The following is a 23,557-nucleotide window of genomic DNA, read 5'->3' on the forward strand; positions in this document are numbered from 1 at the left end:
GGAAGAAAACCACCCTCAAGGAAAAATTTTTAGCTTAATTCTGCCAGGTGTCGGTCAACATTCAAAGTTCCCAGTAGAATTAAAACAAAATAAACTTTAGAAAGGTCTACCAAAACATGTTTACCTCTGAATTTTTGCAGGGCTTAAATTTTCCTGAAAGATCTACCTTGTCCGTTCGCCCGTGCAAGCTGTAGCTTTTGTAAAAATTGAGACATCTTGATGAAACTTGGTATGCGCATAGGTAAAAAAAAAAAAAAATAACGAGTGTAACCGAAAACCTATAATTAAGCACTAAATTAAGGTGTAAAACTCAAATTTGGTACAGGGGACCACTGTAGCAAGGAGCTACTGTGTTCGAAAAAATTTGAAAAAGGGAGCATGACCTCCCCTAATATAATACGAGAGGCCTTTAATGGAGCTGAGTTCAAAATTGAACTCTGGACGAGGCACTGCCCACTTTCAAGTGGAATCACATATCTCGAGGTTCGTTATACCGATTTCAATAAAATTTGCTAAGTGACATTAATCTAATAAAACTTTACCCGAATAGTGCATTTGAGGTGATTTATGATTAAAAATTGCTCGCATCGAAACAAAGCTGGTCAAGCCCCCAGGCACTGAATATGTGGACCCAGTTGATAGGTGATAGTTGACTTTTTACCGAAAATGTCGAACAATGTGTGAGATATATGTATAATTGATATTCAGAGAAAATTCTTCGTGATATACATATATAATATCCCTGTGTGTCAAAAGTGGTTCATTTGTGGTCAATACTTCCCTTAGCCCACATATGTATACTTAATATAAAGATTTTCGAACTTCCGCGAGTATATACCGCATATATCAGCCAATATGTGAGTTTTCTTAATAAAACTTATAAATTTTTCTTTCTTAGAACGATGCTTACAATGAATCAAATTGGGTGCAAACTAGCCTTAGAACCAATATAACTCATAAGCCTTAAATACCGGAATGTACTTCCCTGGCTTAAATCCTTGTAAGTCATACTCTTTGGACTTTGTATATTCGGTTATATCCAAACTTAGCTCTTCCTTAGAGTTTTTTTTTTTATTTTGGCCACCCTAAAACATACAAACACCGGGTGATGTAATAGTTTATACCATCTAATCAAATTTCACTCGTACTGGTCCATTTAAAATACGCTTTCGAACTAAATCGTTTGTGTTCGACAGTTGTTTGCTTATGAGGCTTTGTCGTGCGTTTTTTTACCATGAAAAAATAAACAACAAGTTTCCTTAAAAAATTTGTGTGTTCCACAGGGACCACGCCTGGGTATCTAAGTGGCACAAAGAATTCAGTGAAAGCCGTCAAGTCATCGAAATATTGCCTCAAGCGGCTCCTCCATCTTTCTGTGCTAATGACTATAACAATGAAAAGCTTGAAGAAACAGTGCTTGAAAATAGTCGTCTTGGCATCAGAGAGATAGCAGATAATCGCAACAATTCGTTTGGATCGACTCAACACTCAATTTTGGTAAAAGTTTTGTAATGTGTTCATGCAAGACTCGTATCTAAACAGATGAATATTTTTCTTAAACGAAGTCGAGTATAGTTCGCAAGAGAGATGCTCGACAAGCGAGCTGAGGGTCCTTGACACATTTAACGTTACTGGTGGGGTGGTGTGTTAATGAATATGATGCCGAAATTGTCAATCTAGCTAATCTAGCCCGTTTTGAAGGCGATAGTAAAGATTTGAAAATATTGTCTTCTTTCAGTACGGGTCAAGTTTGATCAGATGGTAAATACGCATTCGTTTGAATTGAACTAGAAACCGAACTTTTATTTTAGTCGCATCTAACGCCCTGTGTTTTGTAAAATTACAGCTTCCACGTATCTTAGATTTATAATCTTTATAAAATCATATCTCGAAAAACGAGATTTGAGATCATGTATTATGTAGTTTTGGGTCAGGTGCTAATTATTGATTGCGGAAGTAATGCTGGTTAAAAAACTTGATTGGTTTAACAGTAATTATATAATATATGTAGTTTATGCTGATATAATCATATAATTGCATCTGTTATATGATTAATATGGTATTTTATAATTTATTGCATCTTTTATAAAAAAATAAATAATATTTGTTATGCTTATACAAAATATCTAATAACTACTTAATATTAGAAATATTATATCCAATTTAACTTAAAATTCCAACCAAAACCTTTTCACAGCATCAAAATACCGCTCAATATCGTACTCGATGTTTAAACCCTCATGAACATCCGGTCTTGGCACACCCAGTTGCTCCTGCTGCAACATCTGTTCGAAGTGCTCCAAAAGCGTCTCCATCAAGGTTTGTTCACTGTCGGTAAGCGTTAAGTCTCCGTTGACTTCGTTGATCTTTTCGAAAGTTTTATATAAAGCTTTGGTCAACAGCGCTTCATCGGCCCTGGAGAGATTTTTAATTTTCAGTAAAACGTCGAACAGCTCAACGCTTTCTGCGGCTGTTGCATTTTTCAGTTTCTTTCGAAAAACTTTAAGTGAAGCACGCATGAAAGCTTCGGTGCAGGTTATTAACAATCCGTCGATGGGGTTTCTGGTGTGTTGTAAAACATCTGTTTTGTGGAAGTGCTTTGTAACGGTTAAATCATTAAAAGCTGTTGTCTGCCAAGGGGGCGCCAAATCATTTGCTGTGCTCTCAGAATAAGACTTGCTCTCAGTTTTCATGGCTGCTTTTTTTAACTTAATTGATTCATATATATTTGTGGGATAAGGGTGTTGCCAATTGTCAGCTGAAAGTTAATTTGTTTGTTTAAAAATATTATTATTATAAATTTATTAGTATTTAATGCATGAAAAATCATTAATTTACTCAAAATAAATATACCTCCATGATCATAATGAAATTGATGGTAGCAAGTATTCTTTTAGCTGCTGCCATTTTCAGCTGCTTTCTTTGCCAACATTAAATTACTGAGTATTCGACTTTCTCACCCATGTTTTATATGCTAAGAATTTCACAATTTTGTCTATTTCAAAAGAAATTGTTTGAATCAATTGCTGTTCTTAGTAAAACGTATTTTAATTTTTTGCCTGATCAACATTTTCATTTTCTATAAATCGTATGGGTTTATCGTATTGTGTAGTTTCCCAATTAAAGAGCGCTGTTTACATTGAAATCGCGGATTTAATTGCGCCCGGAGCTTTTCAACAGCGGTTGGTTAATGGACTTATGCTTACGTAGGTTGCCTTTAATATTTCGCGATTTGGCAAACCTAGTGTTGCAATCGAGCAACTCACAACTTTATCGTAAAGTTTGACAACTTTTGATCTAAATCCGAGTAGCATTTTCACATGCGTGCGCTTTCGTGCTCTTTACAGTAAATTAATATATTCATCTCGCCCAAAAAAAAAATTTAATTAATTTGCGAAGATTTCCGCGCGATTATTCTTCCAACTTTCAACGTGGATTAACTCAGCAACGGCTGCATGTAAGTTTGATCATATAAATATTTTTTCACATTGGATCACATAAAGATTGTGAATCGCTTAAAGGCTTTTATCGATTGGTCTAGAGAAACATTAAAGAAACATGTTATCGGGGTTTCGAAGCACGTCTGTGACAACGTGGCAAGTGAGGAATCCTGGATTTATGCGGATGAGCCCGAATGTATAGCAATTAACAACGAAAACTTACTTATAGATCCATTATCAATCTTTCCCATGAGATTGCGAGCTCTTACACAGCAGCTGAAACAACTGCAGTTTTGAGCACTCAAAATATCGATTTGATGAGTCATCCTCCGTATCCTTTTGACTTGGCACTGAGTGACTTCTTTTCTTCCAAGACGAAAAAATTTAACTAAATAATAATAATGAAGACATTCGCTGAATTTCGAAATTTTTGTATAAAAAAGGGCAGAATGGAACGCAAGCCACCAATGAAATTGGTGAAGTGTACGAAGTCGATCAGTATCAGTTCGTGTAGCACAACAATGATTCGCTCGCTTTCGTTCCGGAAACTTCGATGTGAGAGATGCACGTTGAAAAAAGTCGATGAAATTATGAAAAAGATTGGCGAAGACCGCCATATAAGCAGCCATGACATCGCTAAGCAATTTAACATTCATTATCAAACGGGTTTGAACCATTTAAAAAAGACCGGAACTTATTAACAGAAAGGGCTTCGTCTTTCATTAGGACACACATTTTTGATGACTCGGCAAAAACTGGGAGAGCTTGGCTGGGAAGTTTTGAGGCATTCAGCATATAGCCCTGACCTTGCATCATCAGACTACCATTTGTTTCGGTCAATGCAGAACTCTCTTAATCGAAAAAAGTTGTCTTAAAGAGAAGCCTGTGAAAATTACTTGTCGCAGTTTTTCGCCGAGAAACCAATAAAGTTTTACACTGATAGAATAATGTCTCTAGTGGAAAAATGACAAAAAGGCAAAAAGTGGTCTACCAAAATGATACATATTCACTCTAAATAACAAAAAAAAAAAAAAAAAAGTTGAAGTTTGATTAGAAATACGAAAAGGCTTCTGCGACTACACAATAATAATTAAAAAAACTGTTTAGCGATTTTCCTTGATTAAAATTTGTTTTTGTTCTTTAATCCGGAAATATAAAAGGCAACCTAAGTATCGATATAATAAGACGTTTTCAGAAAGTATGTATATGAATTCTCTAGCAAACTGGTAGTTCCTAGCCTAAAACATTTCACCACTAATTGTTATTATGAGTATTTCCGGAAATAGATCTATTATTAGTAAGAATAAAATGTTAGATTTATTATCTTATAAAAAATTTCCTGTAGAAGGTTTTGGGTTGCGAATTGGTCGGTTCCCTCTTCCCTCCCGCTATTCATTGATATTGTTGATCTTTAAGAGCACTTAAAAATTTTATAAGACTTAGATATACTCGTACATTTATCATACAGTATACATGGTTTAAGGCCGAAGATCTGAAAGCCTGAAACTTAATGGTGCATTTCAGCTTTTAAAGGAACCTGCACGTCATATAAAAAATGTGATAAAGAGTGTAACGTCTTTTATGCCCCATACATACATAAAAAAGTTAAATACACAAGAGTTGGTAGAATATTTAAAATATATGTATATACATTACATACATATAAACAACAAAGTAATTTAATGTAATAGAATAGTTTGTACATTATATTTTATAAAAAAGGAAGCAAATATATTTGTTTAATATCACATTATAGACCCCTGGTCTTAATTTATTTTTGGTATGACGATGTCATGAATAATGTTGAGAAATTCTATAAAACTTTTTAGTTTCTCCTGCGACGATTCAATGGCTTGGTAGCGTTCATACCAGTCGGCCAAGTTTGCATGCTCCCCTTTTTGCTCATCGCTAAGCGAATTCCAGAAAGGCGCAAATATTGTGGTGAATTTGTCTACCGCCCGCTTTGAAGATTTATTAATACGCTCATTTAGACCTTTAGATTCTAACTTTTGGAAAGCTTTCTTCACCACGGCCTGCTCGCCACTGTCATCGCTGCTCCGCGCTATAAGGTCGAAGTTTCCATAAACCTTGGCGATAGCCAGTAAAACAGCTGCTTTCTCTTCTAACGCCGGCGTAGATTCGTCATCTAAATCTAGTTTCTCCAGGCGATCCAACAGGCTTGTCAGTTCTGGTATAAGCTCTTTGACGTATTCATTGTCCTCGGGCAGTGTATTCAATTCGACCAGCAGATCGTCGAGAAAGCTTGCCGACTCCAATATGAGTGTTTTAGAGTGCTCTTCTAGTATGTCGAGCGTGCTAGCCAAAACGGGCTGCAGCGACTTACGAAAGTCATCCTCGGCAAATTTTACTGCTTTGCTGTGCTCTAAGCCAATTAGTTTTGAGTCATTGTCCTCGACGCCATTTAAGGAATTTTGATAGGGAAAGGCTGCAATCAGCTGCAGGTATAAGAAAGCCCAAGATTTTTTAATAAGATGGTTGTTTTTGAGAGTATGCGGATCGGCTCAACTCACCTGTAGCGTTAAATAAACGCATAGAACCGCTAATCCAAACGATTTCGCCATATTTTTGTATAAGTATGTGTGTGTATGTGCTTTTTAGTTTTTTAGTACGTGTCGTTGGAAGCACTAAAGGTAATTGAGTAAAGCTTGATCGGCGCTTAATTTATATACCATTTAACGCTGGAACTTCGATTCACGTATGCTCTCCCAATCGTGAGTAGTTTTTGTACAACAATACCTGTATACATATGCACTCTCATGCAATACACGGAAAGCATATAAGCATTTCATAGATTGAAAAAATTGTGTGGGACTACGAGTTCGGAATGAGCTGGCATGTAATAGCTGCACATGTTAGGGCCAATATTTTCAGTGTAAATACGATATACACTTCCGAGAACTTGGCGCATCTAGTTACAAAGCTACATGTATGTTCGTGTTCAAAAGCTTTTATCTGGAAAATATATTTCAGACGTGCAAAAATAACTCGCGATTCCCCCACAAAGTTACGCAAGAAAATGCGATGTGTGAATGCCAATCAAGACAACGCCTACTAATTGTTAATAGAATCGAGTCGTGCTTTAATTACTTGTTCGCGCCATGAATAATGAAAATTAAGCGCCACAGTATTTTTCTTTACTTTTCCTCCAATAGCTCAACGGTTGTAGTATAAATCGTCTATCTTTTGGATTACTTCCTTCAAAGTGTTTAATAAACAAATTCAAATGACTAGTGTTATTTCTGAAAACACCGATTAGGACTAGCCACGCATGTACCAGATTTGCTTTGCGTTCTTTACGATAGTAGATGTAGTTGCTATCCATGATACCTGGACTAAAGCTAAGTTAATCGATGGAGGAATCCTACTATTTTGAAATATCTTCAACTAACAGTTTCGGACCCTTAGAATCCAGAGCAGCTACCTTTCACCTCATGTAGGACAAGAGAAGTTGCCATGAGATATTTTATGCCGAGTTCCTTCTTCACTTCACTATTCTCCTGCGTGTTTTGATTGCCATCCGCAGAGTGGTTGCTGGGGCCCACAACCTACAATTTTGCATTTTTCTACAGGTCGGGAGTGGTCTGACAGCTTCTCTTACCCGTGTCAGCGACGTGCACTCCTTGCATTACAGGACTTCGACTTCGGTAACCCTTGGTGCTGCATCAAATGACGGCATGGGTGTGTTTGGTCTGAGATTTCATGGACTTAAGCTACTAAGCCAGCCAGTAGTATGACCGCAACCTGCTCCCGTTGTAGTCGATGCTGGCAACACAGCTAGTCACAAATCTTTTGCCCGCCGGTAGTAGCAGTTTCGTTTTCCACCGATGTTTGTGCTGATATCTCAGTCCGCTTCATTATTCTCCATATTTAGTTGTGACCTCGAACTTATCTCTACTTCTTTCTCTAGGTTGGAGAAAGAAGCGAAGCAAATGTGTCTAGTAGTGAGCGAGGGCAAGACGAAATATCTTCTATCGTCAAACAAACAGTTGTCGCATTCGCGACTTGGCTCCCACATCACTGTTGACAGTCATAACATCGAAGTCGTACATAATTTCTTTTACCTTGTAACCAGCATTAAAACCAACAACAACGTCAGCCTCGAAATCCAACGCAGGACAACAGGTGTTACTTCGGATTAAGTAGACAATTGAGAAGAAAAGTCCTATCTCGATGAATAAAGATCAAATTCTACAATTCACTCATCATCCCCGTCTAATGAGTAGACGTTACGGGTTTTCGAGAGCAAAGTTCTGTGGAAGATTTATGGCCCTTTGTGCGTTAGCCACGGCGAATATCGCATTCGGTGGAACGATGACCTGTATGAAATATAGAGACAGCGGCTACACTGGCTAGGTCATGTCGTCCGAATGGAAGAAAATACTCCAGATTTGAGAGTATTCGACGCAGTACCCGCCGGTGGAAGCAGAGAAAGAGGAAGAACTCCATTCCGTTAAGAAAAACCAAGGACCTGGCTGCATTTGGTATCTCAAATTTGCTCCAAACGGCGGAAATGAAGAACGACTGGCGCGATGTTGTAAACCAACGGATATAACCACGTAAGCGGTATCTACGCTAATAAGGAGGAAGAAGATATCTCGTAAAGAAGGAGATGTATTAAATTGAAATAGCATAATAAGTCTAGCTTTAATTGGTATAATCGGTACAATTATTACAAGCAATCTAATTATGAACTGATTTCAAACAGCACGATTTAAAAATTTTCATTATAAGCTTTTAAAGATATTGCTGCCAGATTGTCGTAGGCTTTCGTCATCCCAAAATGAGGCTTGTCCGAGTACAGCTGTTAATAACTATTGGGGCAAAAGAAGATATTAAAAATTTGTTAATAAATATATTTTTTTATATTCGCAAACCTGCAGGGCAAGTATGACTTCAAATAAAACGTTTGTTATTTTAAACGTCATTGTTTTGAAGGCTTTGCTTTCGCACCTATTTCGAATACTTAGGAAAAGGTACTGTTTTCTATAAACTTTAAGTGTTGTTTTATAGTTGTAGAAATATTTCTGCTTTTACTACTTATCGCTCTATTTCATAACATAATTTCATGGTAATAAAATTTATATAAATACATCTCTACACATATTAGATTTTTACATTTACTACAGGTCGCTCCGATAAGTACTTAGCCGTACTGCCTAATGGCGTCACTATCATAGCAGAAATTTAACTGACAACCTCTGATGGTACCAGATTTAGCTGCGTATGACTTCTTTTTGTTTCCAAACTTGTAAAAGTCACTTGTCGGGAAGGAATGTGAGTCATCTGAGAAGATTTTCCCCGCAAGCTTACTTGCAGACCATGGTTTTCTGGTTTAAATTTTTTTTTTTTTAAATTTATTTTCATTTACTTTTGAAATAAATTTAATACCTGAAGGTAAAACACGTGCAATTGAATAAGTTCATTTAACTATTTTTCCATATTATTAATCACAAGAGATTTGCTTCTCTTCCTATATATCAGAAAAATATTAGTGTTAGTCTATACTTTCGACAAAATCTGCTATTACAAAATACTCTTCCAAATAAAAATGATTTTTCAAAACACTCACCTTCTCTTTTCGAAATTGGGGATTCGCCTCTGCTTGCAGACCTCTAGAAAATGTATTTTTCCAGCGTGTTGAAGACGTTGGAGCAGAGCTGGGCCAAGTTTATCGAGCTCAAGATTTTTGTGATATACCCCAACCATGTTTATCATATGTAGTTATAAAGAACTAAGGAATAAGTTCCAGATAACTAAAGTCATCTTACATACCATCTATGGAAATTCTATAAAGCCTTACTTAAAAAGCTGAATATCTCGAGAAGTATTAATCATAGCGGTTTTGACCTCAGACCTTTTTCCTAGCAAATAAAATTTTCTACAACCTTGTCATGTAAATTTTTTATAGCTCTTGGCATTTACGAGATATTTTCAGAAAAATGCGATTTCCGTGGAAAAGTCAGGTTTAAAGCCCCGACCTGCCTCGCCTTTGTGAGTTTCGACTTCGTCGCAATGGACACTTTTGTACAGTGTTAAATTTTGAGGAATATGTGTCTAAAGCCAAGGCGATGCCATAAAATGCCTCTGATATTGTCCTGTATTTTTTTTATGGAAAATTTTACATGCTTTGTTCCAGTCCTTAATGTTAGTATTAAGGGTTCAAATTTCATGGAATTTTTATTAGGGTATTTCCAAGGAAATTTCATGGTGGGATTGAAAAAGGTGAATAGTTCTCCAAAAAACAAAAAAAACACTAATGTACCTACAAACTTACCGATCCAATACAAGTCTTTGTATGGAAAACTCGGCCATTTGACAGGGTATCGTCACGAAATTTTGCCCAGATTATTATTCATAGCATCGCTACGATCTCCGAAACCAGTCTTTATAGGGGTTTATCTACAGCATATAGCAACCATACAAACTAACCGATCTAACATAAGTCCTCGTATGGAAACCACTCTTATTTGACAAGTTATCTTCATAGAATTTTACGAGTAATATTATTTGGACGAAGAAACTTCATATACACGGCTAGCATATTGCGGTCGTATGGACTCATATATGTATATTATCTAGTTTTAACTCCACATTTCATATCGAACTCTCGAGTGCCAACAAGGCATTTCGACTTTTCAAAAAGTTTACTCTAGTAAAAGACAATATCTGGCGCTATATGAATATATATATTCATGCAGATAAAGTTGGTTGGTTGATGTAGATTACTTTCTGTGACGATGTTTTCCACCAATCCAGGATTAATGGTTTTAATGAAAATATGGCTTGGGTTAATGCCAACTAAAAATGGAAAGTTTTAGTTTTACAAAAAATTATGTAGACAGCTGTTAGATACCTGAGATACCTGAAATACAAAGCAGCCTATTACCAGAGCGAGTATTTGTTTCAGCCTTAACATCTTCACCATTTCTCACTTCTGTTCGGAATTGTAATGATCTACTGGCAGGCACTGAACTTCTCTCACAACTAACATTTAATATTTTTCGCATTTGTTTCGTAGCATTAAATGTCATACTTATAGCTTAAAATGTCTTACTAAAAATTGGCGTAAAGTTGTAATTTTCCGATTTTTTCAATGCTTTGCGTCATGCGTCATCTTACTGTGCTATGTCTGCAATGGAGTATACACTGATTGTCCGAAAGTTAATAGGACTGACTTTCTTCCGCCGCGACTGTACTTTGGAGCATGCGTACACCGACTGGATTCGGTAGAGGGCATTCCTAGCTAATGAACGAGCGGCTGGTCCATTGCCTCCGAGCACCTGGAGAGTCTCAACAAACATTTTCGCGCCACGTGTTTCTGTGGGTGGTGCAAGCCGAAAATGCAGCGCTCGTTAGAGCAGAGATACGCGACTAAATTCTGTGTGAAACTCGGTAAAGCTGCGACAGACACGTTTGATATTCATATGATGTCAAGCATGCTTAGTCAGATGTTGGTTCAGCAAGATGCGGTGTGTTTCGGTGGCACCAGACCTTTTTGGAGGGCTGTGAAGAGTTCGCTGATTAGTGAGCAAATCCAAAGTGAAAACGATACTCATTGTCGTCCACTATAAATTTGTTCCTCCTGGTCAAACCGTCAATGTCAAGTTTTACGTGGAAATCGTCAAGAGACTCAAACGAAGGTTCAATCGGGTTCGACAATACAGTGCCGATTGTAAGTAGCACCACGATCACGCCGCCTTTCTTCTGAACAGCTACTTAACTATACGACTCATATAATACGTGTGGATTGCTGCCTGATGAATAAAGCATATTTTACTTATTGACGAAGCTGTTCAGCTTGAAATGAGACTCATCGCTGAAGTATATTTTTCGATTGAAATCTGTTGATCAAACGGCTACAGTTATTGCGCAAATTAAACTTGTAATGATGTAGACCAAGACCTTTTCGCAAAATTCGCCACAAGGGCGGCGCAGAGATGCCCAATGCCAGAGTACGACATGTGAGAGATTGATTTGGGTGTTCCTCAACTGATGCGCCAGCGGCAGCAATATTCTCGATACAACGGGCACTTCTTGTCAAACTGGTACGGGAACATTTTGTACTGTGCCGGTGGATCCACTAGACGCTCAATTGTTGATCTGACAGGCAGATCATGGCGACCATCAATTGGAAGTAATTCTCTTAAAGTTGAGGCCACTGACTGCAAATTTCGGTAGTAAACTTTAATAATTTCAGCTCGTTGTTGGATTGTATATCTTTCCATGATGAAATGGCAAACTTCATCGAAGAGAAGGGTCAAAAGAGCGGGAAATGATATGTCGTCGTTTGCTGTCCCTATCAGTCTACTTTTGTGATGTTCCTATAGAAAAACTCGATATATATTGTATTATATAATATGGCACCGAGGTTGACTAAAGGGCCACAATAAACTACTGAACTTAAAAAATTGCAGAATAAAAATGAATAGGTGCTTCCAAAATTTCTGATAAAATCATAATTTATTGATGAAATAAATAAATAGTTACATAAACAAAAATTAATTGTTTGCTCTAAATTTAAGATATATTAATAAGTTTGAACAAAAAAATAAAATAATTGTTTATTTCTGACTAAAACAGCATAACCGCAAAACCACATCGTAATTTAGCTGCTTGGAAATCACTATTTCCCACCTGTACCTTAAGACAAGTATCAAAGCTCTCTAATTCAGCCAAAATTGTTTAAATACGTTAAAGTGTTCTTTAATTGCGTCTGTCATTGTGTTATTGTCAACTAACAGCTTGAAATCACTTTCTGTGTGCACTTTTTGTGCAAGACAAAAATCCTATCGACAATGTCCCTTAGCCAGGTTGAGTCTTCTGCATCCATTTCTTCATCCATTTCTTGATTGATTCTTCGCAACTTCTGGTGCATAAGTTTTCCTTGCATAGTTCCATTTGAAATCTCGTAGCTTTCAATATTTCTCAACATTGCAGACAAATCGAATTTTTCTTTTCTATTCACGGGATTCGTTTTCAATTTGCTTTCAACGACTGTTGCCGAATCACGTACGAGAATCACAGCAAAGGCGTGGTAAGCTGTATTGGCTGATGTTATGGCAAACTCAAATGCTGGAATTACACATGAAATCTCTTCAGTTGCTTGCTTCTTTTGCCTAATTGGTGCGCTTGTGGTGTAACTTTGATCCTGTGCTCTCTTAGATTTCGGGTAATCCAGCCAAAATCGCATAAACACATCGAAATGCTCGCTAATTTCTTTTTCGAATGTGATTTGGTCAACCAAATTATCTGCATTTCCCTGTTCTTGAGCTTTGAGCACACCACAGACGACGCCTACTATCATTTGATCCAACCAGGCCGGTTCGTTTTCGATCTTATTGGAATTTGAGGTATTGGCGGCTATTTCTCTTATAGCATTGTACATTGCTTTGCCCTCCCACGTGATATTGACTTTACCCAAATTTCTTCGCATAAGGAAGAAATGGCCGATGCTCGTTTCTTTGTCCCTATACATCGCTTTTACTTCTTTCAATTTGGTTGAACTGACTATCCTTGAGTCACGCACCAAAACTTCAGCGAATATTCTATAAGCCTTTTCCAAAAATTTTGGTGGTGTGCTAGTCAAACTAATTGTAGCGCATAAATTGTCACCCGTTTTACTTGTCATTTCTTCCGAAGAGCGCAAATGGGCTGCATAATCAATGTTCCTTACAAATCCCTCATCTTCCGCCGAAACAAACAAAGGACTAAATGACCATAGAGAATGCGCTGCCGCTAACTAAAAGGAGCAAAAATATAATTTCCATATTAAATCCACAAATTATATACAAACCTCCATAACAAGCAAGCCTATCATTACAACGAATAATCTTTGCGCCAACATTTCCAATCTTTTCACACTTGCGGTACTTTGCTGTGAATTGTGAAGCCTCGCTGACTGATACTGAGCTTCTTGCGCTGCTCAACTAGCGTTTTATATCATTCAAATTCATTTAGGAGGACTGCATTGTACTCGCCGTTATTAATTATTCAAAAGTGTGTTCTTCTTAATTGACGATCTGTGATAACATTGTATTTTCCGGGGTTTGTTTCCATGAATTCCGCAGTATCACTTTCACAGCTGAAATTTCGTCATTATTATAAATACATATATAATATATATTACAATGTGGAAGACAGAAACACAAGAACAATTCTAAGTATATTTCACTGTGATTAGAATAAAAATTAATTAAGAAAAGTTTAACAGGAAGACATTTGTACTTAGAAAGCTTTGACAGAAATTTTACTTAACGTTTAACCAAGTTATTCAATAAATTTTGTCGGTTGATAAGAAAACACAATTTTGTGATTCAAAATACATTGGTGCATTGTCCTGATGAAAAATGATTGTTTTTCTTCTGCAAACCGGCTCTTCTTTTATGACTGGTCCAAAATGTAGCAATAATATTCAGAATTAATTATTTTAAGAGTTTGCAAGTAAACCAAAAACAAAATTTCTCTCGCATCCGAAAAAACTGATGCTATAACCTTCTTGGCCAATTTCCGGACACGAACTCGTTTCGAAGCTGAACAAACAGATTCACACTACTCTTTAGCCTTTTGTTTTTTTTCAGGATCATGGTGATAGACCAAGTTTTTTTGAACAATCTGGTATGTAAAGTTCCCTCAGTTTTTGAGATATCGCAATTTTAAACACGTTCTTTTCTTCTCAACAAACTGATATTTTGTAGAAACTGCTAATATAAAAGAACTATAGGATGCAGCTTAAGGTAATGATACAGTATTTGAAGAAACCACGGAAAAAATATATTATTATATTCTTATATAAAATCGTTTGTATTTGTTCTTATGTTTGAATTTCAAATATTTCGAGTGGTATTAAATTTTGATTTTTTGAAAAATAGATAATATTAGCTTTTTACCACAAAAATATAGTTAATCCTGGCGCTCCATCTGGACCCTGTTGTTTTGTTTGTAGTTGAAAAAATGGTTGTTGACCTTTTAGTGGTGTAAATCCGCGTACCAGATATTTCCCTAATCCGCATTTTGGCATTCGTATTATATGAATATTTTGTGATTCTGATTTTGGATCTTTTTCTTGGTGGATTAATATTCCGTTATTGCTAGATGTTTCATGGTTCGGTTCATCTTCCAAATGTACTTCTTGTAACGGAATCGCTAAGCTAGCTTGACTCATGTTTCTTTCTCTTTCTTGATGCATGTATGGCGGTGATGGTTGTAGTTTGTGTAGAATTGGTACTGGTATAATCTTCAACTTAAATTCAGTATCGTCTTGAGTTGCCGGTCGTGGCTCTAACACTAGTGATTCTAACTTTGTCCCATCTTCGTACTGATCGCTCAGGAATTTATTAGTTTCAGCTAATTTTGCTTTCGCGGTGCACTGTAAAACAAGATCGATTTTTTCGAATTTTCAGTAAAAATGTTTTTTCTTCAATACCTGCAAAGCCAGCGAGACTACTAAAAGAACTCTTAATTGAAGTTGGCCAAAGATGTCTTCCTCCTTTCTTGTGTAACACATAATGAATAGCTGCGTTGCATATTGCATTGAATATTTGCAAAATATACATATTAATAAATTTTATTAATAAAAACAAAATTAATAATAGAATAAATGGTAAATTTTAAAATTATATGAATTTTATGCATTATGTAGCATGACGTTAAACTGGAAAAAAAGTAATTTGTTTTGGTTGCTATAGTTGTATACAGATATGGAGTCTTAACATTTCACGCACTTCATATGCCAATCGCTTGAGGTATAAAGGGTTTATCCGGAAAGTAATAGGACTGATTTTCTTCCGCCACGACTGTACATTTGAGGGTGCACACACCGACTGGCCCTTTTTGAAGGGCCGGGGCGAAGTCGCTGATGAAGACCGTGCTGGGAGACTTGAGAGTTCGACAAACACCGACAATATGTAAGTGTACCAGGAAAATTTGAACATGTGTGAAAGTGACCCCAATTTTTGAATAACGTAATCAAGTCATGGATCTTTGAGTATAATCCCGAGACAAAAGGCAATCTTCCGAGTGACACATGCCGGCAGAGGGGATCCGAGCAGCATGCACCTCGGCTTTCAAGGTTATTCCGGAGAATACCTTCCGTCACGCGTTCAATGCTTGGAAATCGCGCTGGCAGCGCTACATAGGCACAGAAGGAACCTATGTTCAAAATGTTTAAAGAATTGTAAAGATTGTTTCAATAATTTTTTCAAATCGACTCAGTCCTATTACTTTTCGGACAAAGAGCGGTGGATGAAATTTATCTATAGTTTTTGTATCTACATTTTGCTATTCAGTTTTTTGTGTTTGATCATTTAGAAATTCTGCTTGTTCAAATGGTTTCTCCTTAGAATTAGAAATTAGAAATGCTCCTTTGTTAGATGTCACATTTTCTGGCAAATCTGTATTTTGGTTGTGTTTTTTAACTAACTAACTATTTTTCACGCATTGTTTTCTCAGGTTTCGGAATATTAGATGTAATCCAATCTGATTCGGTATGTTTAATTGATTCATTGTCACATGTTTTTAATATTGCACCAAGCATAGTGCTTCAGGCGTTGTTTCCTGATATTTAAGCAAATACGTTTCTCCGTTTTTTGTTTTTGTTTTTTTTTTTTGAGTATTCAATATCTCGCTGTTAGTTCTTGCTACTTTATGAAATTTTCTACTTTGATTTTGCAATTTCCCAGTTGGATTTTGCCTGCTAACAACTGAGGAAGCTGCCAATTGTTCTGATACTTTCGTTTAAACGATTCTTTAGCCAATTTGAGCGTCCTTGGAGAATTCGGTACTTGTTTGCTTTTGAGGTTTTTGATTTGCAGATAATTTTGCTTTGGCTTTGGTTGTATAAGAGTTTTCCACTTGATTCTGATTCATTCATTATTTTGTGATAACCGTATTTGATGCCTTTTCCTACTTACTTTTGCTATTACTTTTATGGAATGTGATTTTGGTAGAGCTTTGCGGACGCTAACGTTAATGAAATAGTTTGTTGATTTACATAGCGTGATTTGAGCAAGGATATTCCCAAATACGAAGCTATTAACTGGAATATGAAACAAACACCCTAAATTTTTAAATAAAAATAGTTACCATTTATCCAACCTGTGTAGCCTGCGAGAGCGTAAGTGGTACTATTACGTGTTAAATATCGGGAAATTTTGCCATTTTCTAACGTTTTTATACTTTGTATAATTCTTAATTGCATTTCATAGTTTCAAGTTTTCAAATGTTGTACATTCAATAATGTATAACCTCGAAATATGCCTTCTTTATACATATATAGTGGACATACTATTTTTGAGGACAACATCTTTACCTTAAGGGCGTTGTTAAGAAATTCTATTATGATAATTTGATAATCGGATTGGACATCCAAAGAGATTGTGTCCGAGGAGAGAATCTAAAAAGTTTAGTATAAATTCAATAAATAATAGTTCTATTTAAACTCATCACAGCGTTATAGACACTTTTTGTATTATATTCATTTTCTCTCTACTTATGTTGTGCTCCATTTCAACTAACAGCAAATATTATTTTAAATGGGTTAATACGTTTATTTGGTATTTCAATAAAAATTTACTTCACAGCCTCTACTTTTTTGCCGATCTTTACGTGTAGATCGGGAAATCATTTTGTGGAGCGTCACTTTGTGTAGTATCTCTTTGTGGCGCATATTTTTGGGGGTCATCATTTTGTGCTACTTGAAAATCTTCTGGAGGAATTATGCCCATTTGTTGCAGTGCAGTAAAATCTATCACTGGTTGATTGACATATTTCATATTCAGTCCTACGTCACTATAGGCACCTGGAACACCCGGAAATTGTGCAGATACTAACTGGAATAAGAAAATCTTATAAATATAAATTGAAAGTGAATAATAATATCTACCTGAATAGCCACGATGGCTAAGATTAAGAACAACATCCATTTCTGGTTCATTATTCACAATTTCGTTTCAGATTGTATATTTTCTAACTGTCTAACTGTGTGTAAGAGTGTTGAACTGATATTGATCAATAAGTCACTTATTTAGTATTTTATAAATTCTGGAGTAAAATTTTATATAAAACCATACAAATTAAAATTTTTCATGACGATGCGTCCTTAATGACAATTTTAACCCATTAATGCAAAGAAGTCACTTTTCTACTTCAATTAAAATGGGAATAATTTCGACAACATAAGACCACATTTCGATGAAGACTATAACAAGTACGAAAAGAGTGCAAATGGTAGCAATACATTACGTCGCGAGGCGATCAGAGCTCTGGAAAGGAGGATTTTATGTGAATATAAAGGGCCAACATTTCCCAGGTTATTTTAGGATCATTACGTTTTTAAGGGTGGTCTCCGTACCGATTTTTTGTGTGCCTTACTACTTTTAATTTTTGAAAAATAATCCAAGTTTTTTTTGCTACTGCTTTATAATGATTAAAAATAAGACTGAACACGGTGCATACTAATTGGACGTTAAATATATTTGAATTAACTATAAAGTATAAGAAGACTCTTCTTGTTGTTGTTTTAATGGCAGAAAACAGCCCTGAAATAATTTAGAGGAATGGAATTGACTGTCGTTGGCCGGAAAAAAACCAGGCCCATTTATGTTATGTAGACCCAACTGTTGTCAGAAGGTTCAAAATTTTTGTATTTATCCGTTTATAACTAATTTATACATTTAAGGTATTGGTTAGGGGATAACAATGTCAGTATAACTAATTGCAAGATTTTAACGGGTTTGAGCCCGTTGAAAATTTAGTCAAATTTATTTGGAAGCTTTGCATTATGAGAAACCTTGGATCTACATTTACTTATTGTTTGCCGATAACTTGTAGCGTGTCTACTTTTTTGAATAGAACGCTCGCTTGTCTTGTTAATAGAGCTAGTGTTGCGTGTCCTCGACTTTATCTTCTGCATAAGATCAAAAATACTTATTTTATATAGCAGTCGTCATTCGGTCGACTATGAAGAAGGTTGAGAAAGGTCTATGTACTATGATAATGGGTTAATCTAACTTGACATATTAGAAATTTTTATTGGGTAGTCGAAAAAGACTTTTCATATTTTGTTAATAAATGTCGTTGCCGTTGTATACCTCCAGTGCTGTACAAAAATGAGTGAGGGAAGAATGCCACGCACGCTACCAATGAGGATTGTGAAGTTAACTTAGGCATGTAGCACAACAATAGTTCGGTCGCTTCTGTTCTGGAAATTTCGGTGTGAAAGATGCACCTTCCTCTGATCGTCCTATCGTTGAAAAAGTCGAAGAAATTATGAAAAATATTGACCAAGACCGTCACATAAGCAGCCATGACATCGCTAGGGAACATATAACATTCAACATCGAACGCTTTTGAACCATCTAAAAAAGGCTAGCTACAAAAAGAAGCTCGATGTTTGGGTGCCACATGAATTGTCTGTGAAAAATTTAAAGCATCGAAATCAAATTGAACCATTTCTGAAGCGAATTACATAAAGTTCATTATAAATATAGAAGAAATTAAGTTGAAGTTTGATTAGAAATACGAAAAGACTTTTTCGACTAGTCAATATTATAATCATCTCCATTTGAATTAAAAGCAAATTTTATTCTAAGTTCGAGACTAAGTATATTCTGCATTTATTTGAAAATTTACTTTTGCAGCTCATTCATCAGTGTCATCATTTAGCATTGTAAGGCACGATTTTGTGTTATTCTAATTCTAAATCCTTTTAAGGGGTGTCATTCGGTACTCATATAAAATCATGTTGTCGTGGTCTATTACGTGGATTATTACCCACGTTTTGGGTCATCATCTCTATTGAAATATCTCGGTCTCTGACCTAAGCCACTGTAGCCACCGGGAAGACCCCAAAATTGTGCAGCTACTAACTGGAATAAGAAAAACATATAAATTTATATTTTAAGGGAATAACTTATCTACCTGAATAGCCACGATGGCTACGATTAAGAACAACATCCATTTCTGCCTCATTTTTCACGATTTCGTTTCAGATTGTGTATTTTGTAACTGTGTAACTGTTGTGAAAGAGTGTTGAATTGATACTGACCACTAAGACAGTTGTTTAGTATTTTATAAATTCTGGAGTAAAATTTTATATAAAACCGTACAAATTAGAATTTTCCATGATGGTGCGTCCTTAATGACAATTTTAACCCTTTAATGCAAAGAAGTCACTTGAATTTAGAATGTAAGTTTTTGACTGACCTGAGAATATTCAAAAGTCGTGGAAATGAAGTTACTTTCACAACATTACACCACATTTCGACGACGGCTAAAACAAGTATGAAAACTATATCCAATAAAAGGCATGATAAAAGAGAATAGTGATATGTTATTAATATTTCGTTCAAAAGTCCTTATTATCTATAAAAATAGATACCCTCAACCAGATTCTCTATTATTTCTTTTGGAATTTGATTCTACTTCATTTCTACTCACATTCAAAAGCCGTCAAGGTTGGTTGGAGCAACTTGATACCGTCCGAGCCGTCGTTCAAAATTCTGAATTGAATTAAGGTCGGTACTTTGTGCTGGCCACCCCATCTACTTAAGTGTGTACTTTCACAGCCATTTGCGAACAAATTGGAAATGTAGGTATACAAAATATGTGAATAATTTTATTTTCGTATAATACTATCAATCCTGTTTAATGGTCCAAGGTGCCACCACGTAAGCACCTCCCCCCTCTCCAAGCTTCACGATGTACTTTACATGATGCCCTTGAAGGTAGTCGCTGAGCTTGCGCAAATAATATTACTTTCCATCTGGCGGAAAATGGATAAACCTAGTTTACGAGATAACACGTTTCCAGTCTTCTACAGTCTTTATATTGCCTTGTAACCAAGCATTAGCATTTTTCTTTGCTGTCCATCGACTCACGTTTTTACTAATTTCCTTAACAGCTTCTTCTGTTGTTAAAGAAAGGATTTATCATTCCTCATTTTCGACATCATAAGTGTGACGTCATTGTTCCTACCTCGGAGAAAAGGTGCCCCGCGTTGACAGCAAGGCTTCTTACAGGATAAAAAAATAAGTATTTTAATTAAGACCATAAGCTCGGTATTGAAAGGAGGAAAACAAAGAAGTTAAAATTGTATTTTTGGCAATTGTTTTAAAAAATGGAAATTTTGGTAAAATTTGTCTTTATAAATTTATATATAGTATATATATATTTTTTTTTGTGTTGTAATTAAATAACAAAATCTTCGCAAGGCCTTATAAATTATATCTCTATCAGTTTCAGTTTCATTAATATCGGCCGAGTAGTTTGCGAGAAATCTTGAGAACCGACTTCGAAAACACAATCTTAAGAAAAATACGTTTAGATTTTTAAGTGATTATATAGTTGACCTCGAGCGCAAAACTTTTCAGGCTGTATCCCCTAAACTAATATTCAGATCAATTTCAGGAATAAAAACAATATTCTTGAGATGTTATTAATTTAAAAAAAAATTTTTTTTTTAACCCGTTATTAATTTTTTAGTTGAAAACGTTAGATTGCGTGAACACGATTTTAACTCTTGCGTAAGAACTTGCGAGATTTTCTTCCATTTAAAATTCTCAAACAAAAAAAAAATGTTAGATGAGCACTTGCACTTGACTTGCAGCCGATTCCATTTGTTAGACAACTTAGGCGCTTTGGTCTCTAGTAGGGATTATAACTATTTATTTTTGTTTATTTATTTATTCCCACATCGTTTATTATTTGAAAACCATTAACCGTAATCAGCATTTTCATAATGTATATGTATGTCAGACTGGGTTTCATACCCCGAACAGTGTTTATTAAGTTTCCCACGTTTCCAAAAGCAAACGTCGGAGGGTCTGTGCGTATTTACGCGAACTAGTCTTTCAGGCTGCCATGTAAATTGAGTGATCAAAGTCAAGTTTGTATTTGTGAAGGATATTATAGTTTTGGTTCAGCTACAGTTAAAGTTTTTTCTGGTTTTATTATGCCTTGCCTTAATTACGTTATATTGGAGTCTTATGTGCTAGAAGTCTTCGTATAATCAACGAATGACCACAATAATAATAAAAGTCAATGGAGAAGTAAAGGTAGTATTCCTTAAAAGCTTTGCGCCCATTTCCAATCAAGTTGATTTCTGATGGATTATATTTGGTATCGCATAATATTGTTTCCGAGATTCAAGTTCATTCATACATCCTCATATCCGTTACCTAGTATATTGGAAATTGAAAAACAAATGTATAATTTATTATGTATTCCTAAATTGCATTGTACAATCTTAATTCTGAAAGTGGGACCTACTTCTGGCTCTGTTGTGTTGTTACACTTATAATTGAGGGCCTTTTGGCATTAATTACACAAAATTTTTGAAAAACTGTAATAGTTTGTACAGTTTGTCAGTTGTTATTGCTTCTAGTTCTGGTTTTGGATTTCGCTTTGGTTTTGGTGTTGTCTCTGGTTCTGGTGTTGTCTCTGGTTCTGGTGTTATCTCTAGTTCTGGTGTTGTCTCTGGTTCTGGTTGTGATTCTGTATGCGGTTCTGGTGTTGGTTCTGTTTTTTGTTCTGGTTGTGGTTCTGTTGTTGGTTCTGATTGTGGTTCTGGTTGAGAATTTGTTCCTGGCTCTGCTACTATTGAGGAGATTGGTTTAAATGTATTCTTATATATTGGGTTAAATCGTAGAACTGGTTGGTTGACATATTCTAAATTTAATAAAATTTTCCCATCGGACTTGGTTATAGTTGGTTGTTGAGATACCACAATCTGTAGAAGGCAACAAATTATTTAAATTAAATCATATATTGTGTTTTCATATTACATCTTAACCTGTACGACAAGCAGGCCTACAAGCCACATTACTGCATGTCTCTGCGCCATCAGTTAGTCGCCTAAAACTTTCATTGGCATGACATAAAGCAGCACTCACGTTTCAGACATTTTATTTAGCATTTTATATCGTTTTTTAAATTCCAAACCAATATTAGCATTCATGCTAAGGTGTGTAATTTTAATTAACATGCCCTAACGGGAATCTAGTAATGTTTTGTTTTCACAAATATTGAGGGGGTGTTTTTGAGGTGTTTTGACAAAGGCTTTCTTTTATAAGCACCATTATGATAGTATTTTTTGCTCAGAAATCGGAATAATTATTTCATAAAATGTTTGTTTCCTGAAGAATATATAGGTCTAAGTACAAAAGTGATGCACTAAGCATTCACTTTTATTCGGATATCTCAGAAACTGACAAACAAATTTGTATAATCCCTAAAAGCTAAACCAAACGATTCAAGACCGGTGTATACTCTTTTACAAGGTGCTTTCCAACGTAAAAAAGACTTTCTGAATCTAGCTCTCCCTAGCGCCGCCATCTATATGTCGACTAGTGCGTTAGAATCTGCTATATTTATCGATTGTCCATTCATTTTATGACGTTTCATTGATTAGAAATGAAGTTCTTGCGTTTTAAGTGTCAGTATGTTTGTGTTATCGGTGAGATAATGAGCTTCGAACAAAGAGCCAACATTAAATTTTGCTTAAAAATTGGTAAAACTTTTACCTAAACGTTTCAATTGATGAAAGAAGTTTATGGTGATGATTTCCGTAGTAGAGCGCACGAGCGGTTTCAACGTTTTCCAAGTGGTCCTGGGGACATATATGACAATCAACATGTGGACTAGTGAAAAATCAACCGAAATCATCATTTAAATTCATGCAAATGGAATTGAAAACCACCAAAACATCGATTTATCGCATTTGAACCGAATGTTTGGGCTTCCGAAAAGTGAGTGCACAGTTTGTTCCGTACAAACATCACATTTTAACCATTAATCACTCCCCTTATTCACATGATACGGCACCGTACGACTTCTTTCTTTCGGATAAATGCATTTGCTTATGAAAGGAAAGCGTAATGCAGATGTAGAGGCCATTCAAAAAGCTTGAACCGTCATACTGGCGGCAGTACCGGCCAACGAGCTAAAATACCCGTTCGACGTGCTTTTGGACCGTGCAGAAAGCTGTATTGAAGCAGAAACAGACTATTTTGAATAAAATGAATTGATTTTGCCGAAAAAACCATTTGTTCTCTTTTTTTTTTAAGCCCTATTTACTTTGGAGCACACTTTGTAAAACCTCC

At 35.8% G+C, this 23,557-nt stretch overlaps 3 protein-coding genes, 1 long non-coding RNA gene and 1 pseudogene across 4 annotated transcripts; all 5 read right to left on the minus strand.

Annotated features, from left to right (window-relative positions):
• Nucleotides 1-5,071: 5,071 nt before the first annotated feature.
• Nucleotides 5,072-6,084, minus strand: LOC108967827. Its single transcript, XM_018931451.1, has 2 exons — nt 5,972-6,084; nt 5,072-5,896 (listed from the first exon to the last, which is right to left on the minus strand). Exons 1-2 carry the CDS (start codon nt 6,020-6,022, stop codon nt 5,207-5,209), a joined length of 741 nt encoding a protein of 246 aa, XP_018786996.1. The 5' UTR covers nt 6,023-6,084; the 3' UTR covers nt 5,072-5,206.
• A 5,887-nt stretch (nt 6,085-11,971) lies between these two features.
• LOC108967822 lies at nt 11,972-13,358 on the minus strand (annotated as a pseudogene).
• A 931-nt stretch (nt 13,359-14,289) lies between these two features.
• On the minus strand, nt 14,290-14,964 carry LOC108967853. Its single transcript, XM_018931475.1, has 2 exons — nt 14,884-14,964; nt 14,290-14,826 (listed from the first exon to the last, which is right to left on the minus strand). The coding sequence occupies exons 1-2, from the start codon at nt 14,962-14,964 to the stop codon at nt 14,344-14,346; spliced, it is 564 nt and encodes a 187-aa protein (XP_018787020.1). The 3' UTR covers nt 14,290-14,343.
• Nucleotides 14,965-19,041: 4,077 nt separating this feature from the next.
• Nucleotides 19,042-19,503, minus strand: LOC108967854. Its single transcript, XR_001993288.1, has 2 exons — nt 19,377-19,503; nt 19,042-19,324 (listed from the first exon to the last, which is right to left on the minus strand). It is a non-coding gene; the product is annotated as an uncharacterized LOC108967854 (long non-coding RNA).
• A 1,882-nt stretch (nt 19,504-21,385) lies between these two features.
• LOC108967845 (protein TsetseEP-like) lies at nt 21,386-22,333 on the minus strand. The gene is made up of 3 exons (XM_018931469.1): nt 22,249-22,333; nt 21,726-22,185; nt 21,386-21,634 (listed from the first exon to the last, which is right to left on the minus strand). Exons 1-2 carry the CDS (start codon nt 22,297-22,299, stop codon nt 21,778-21,780), a joined length of 459 nt encoding a protein of 152 aa, XP_018787014.1. The 5' UTR covers nt 22,300-22,333; the 3' UTR covers nt 21,386-21,634; nt 21,726-21,777.
• Between the last annotated feature and the right edge of the window lie 1,224 nt (nt 22,334-23,557).

This window comes from Bactrocera latifrons, unplaced genomic scaffold (assembly GCF_001853355.1).
Source record: "Bactrocera latifrons isolate USDA-ARS-PBARC rearing strain unplaced genomic scaffold, ASM185335v1 scaffold_2, whole genome shotgun sequence".
NCBI lineage: Eukaryota > Metazoa > Arthropoda > Insecta > Diptera > Tephritidae > Bactrocera > Bactrocera latifrons.

Bases quoted from the DNA above. Each gene is read 5' to 3' on its own strand.
- LOC108967827 (XM_018931451.1), bottom strand. From the start codon at position 6,022: ATGGCGAAATCGTTTGGATTAGCGGTTCTATGCGTTTATTTAACGCTA. The intron at 5,897-5,971 runs GTGAGTTGAGCC...TTATACCTGCAG, and splicing joins GCGTTTATTTAACGCTACAG to CTGATTGCAGCCTTTCCCTA.
- LOC108967853 (XM_018931475.1), bottom strand. From the start codon at position 14,964: ATGTGTTACACAAGAAAGGAGGAAGACATCTTTGGCCAACTTCAATTA. The intron at 14,827-14,883 runs GTATTGAAGAAA...CTTGTTTTACAG, and splicing joins TAGTCTCGCTGGCTTTGCAG to TGCACCGCGAAAGCAAAATT.
- LOC108967845 (XM_018931469.1), bottom strand. From the start codon at position 22,299: ATGGCGCAGAGACATGCAGTAATGTGGCTTGTAGGCCTGCTTGTCGTA. The intron at 22,186-22,248 runs GTTAAGATGTAA...TGCCTTCTACAG, and splicing joins TAGGCCTGCTTGTCGTACAG to ATTGTGGTATCTCAACAACC.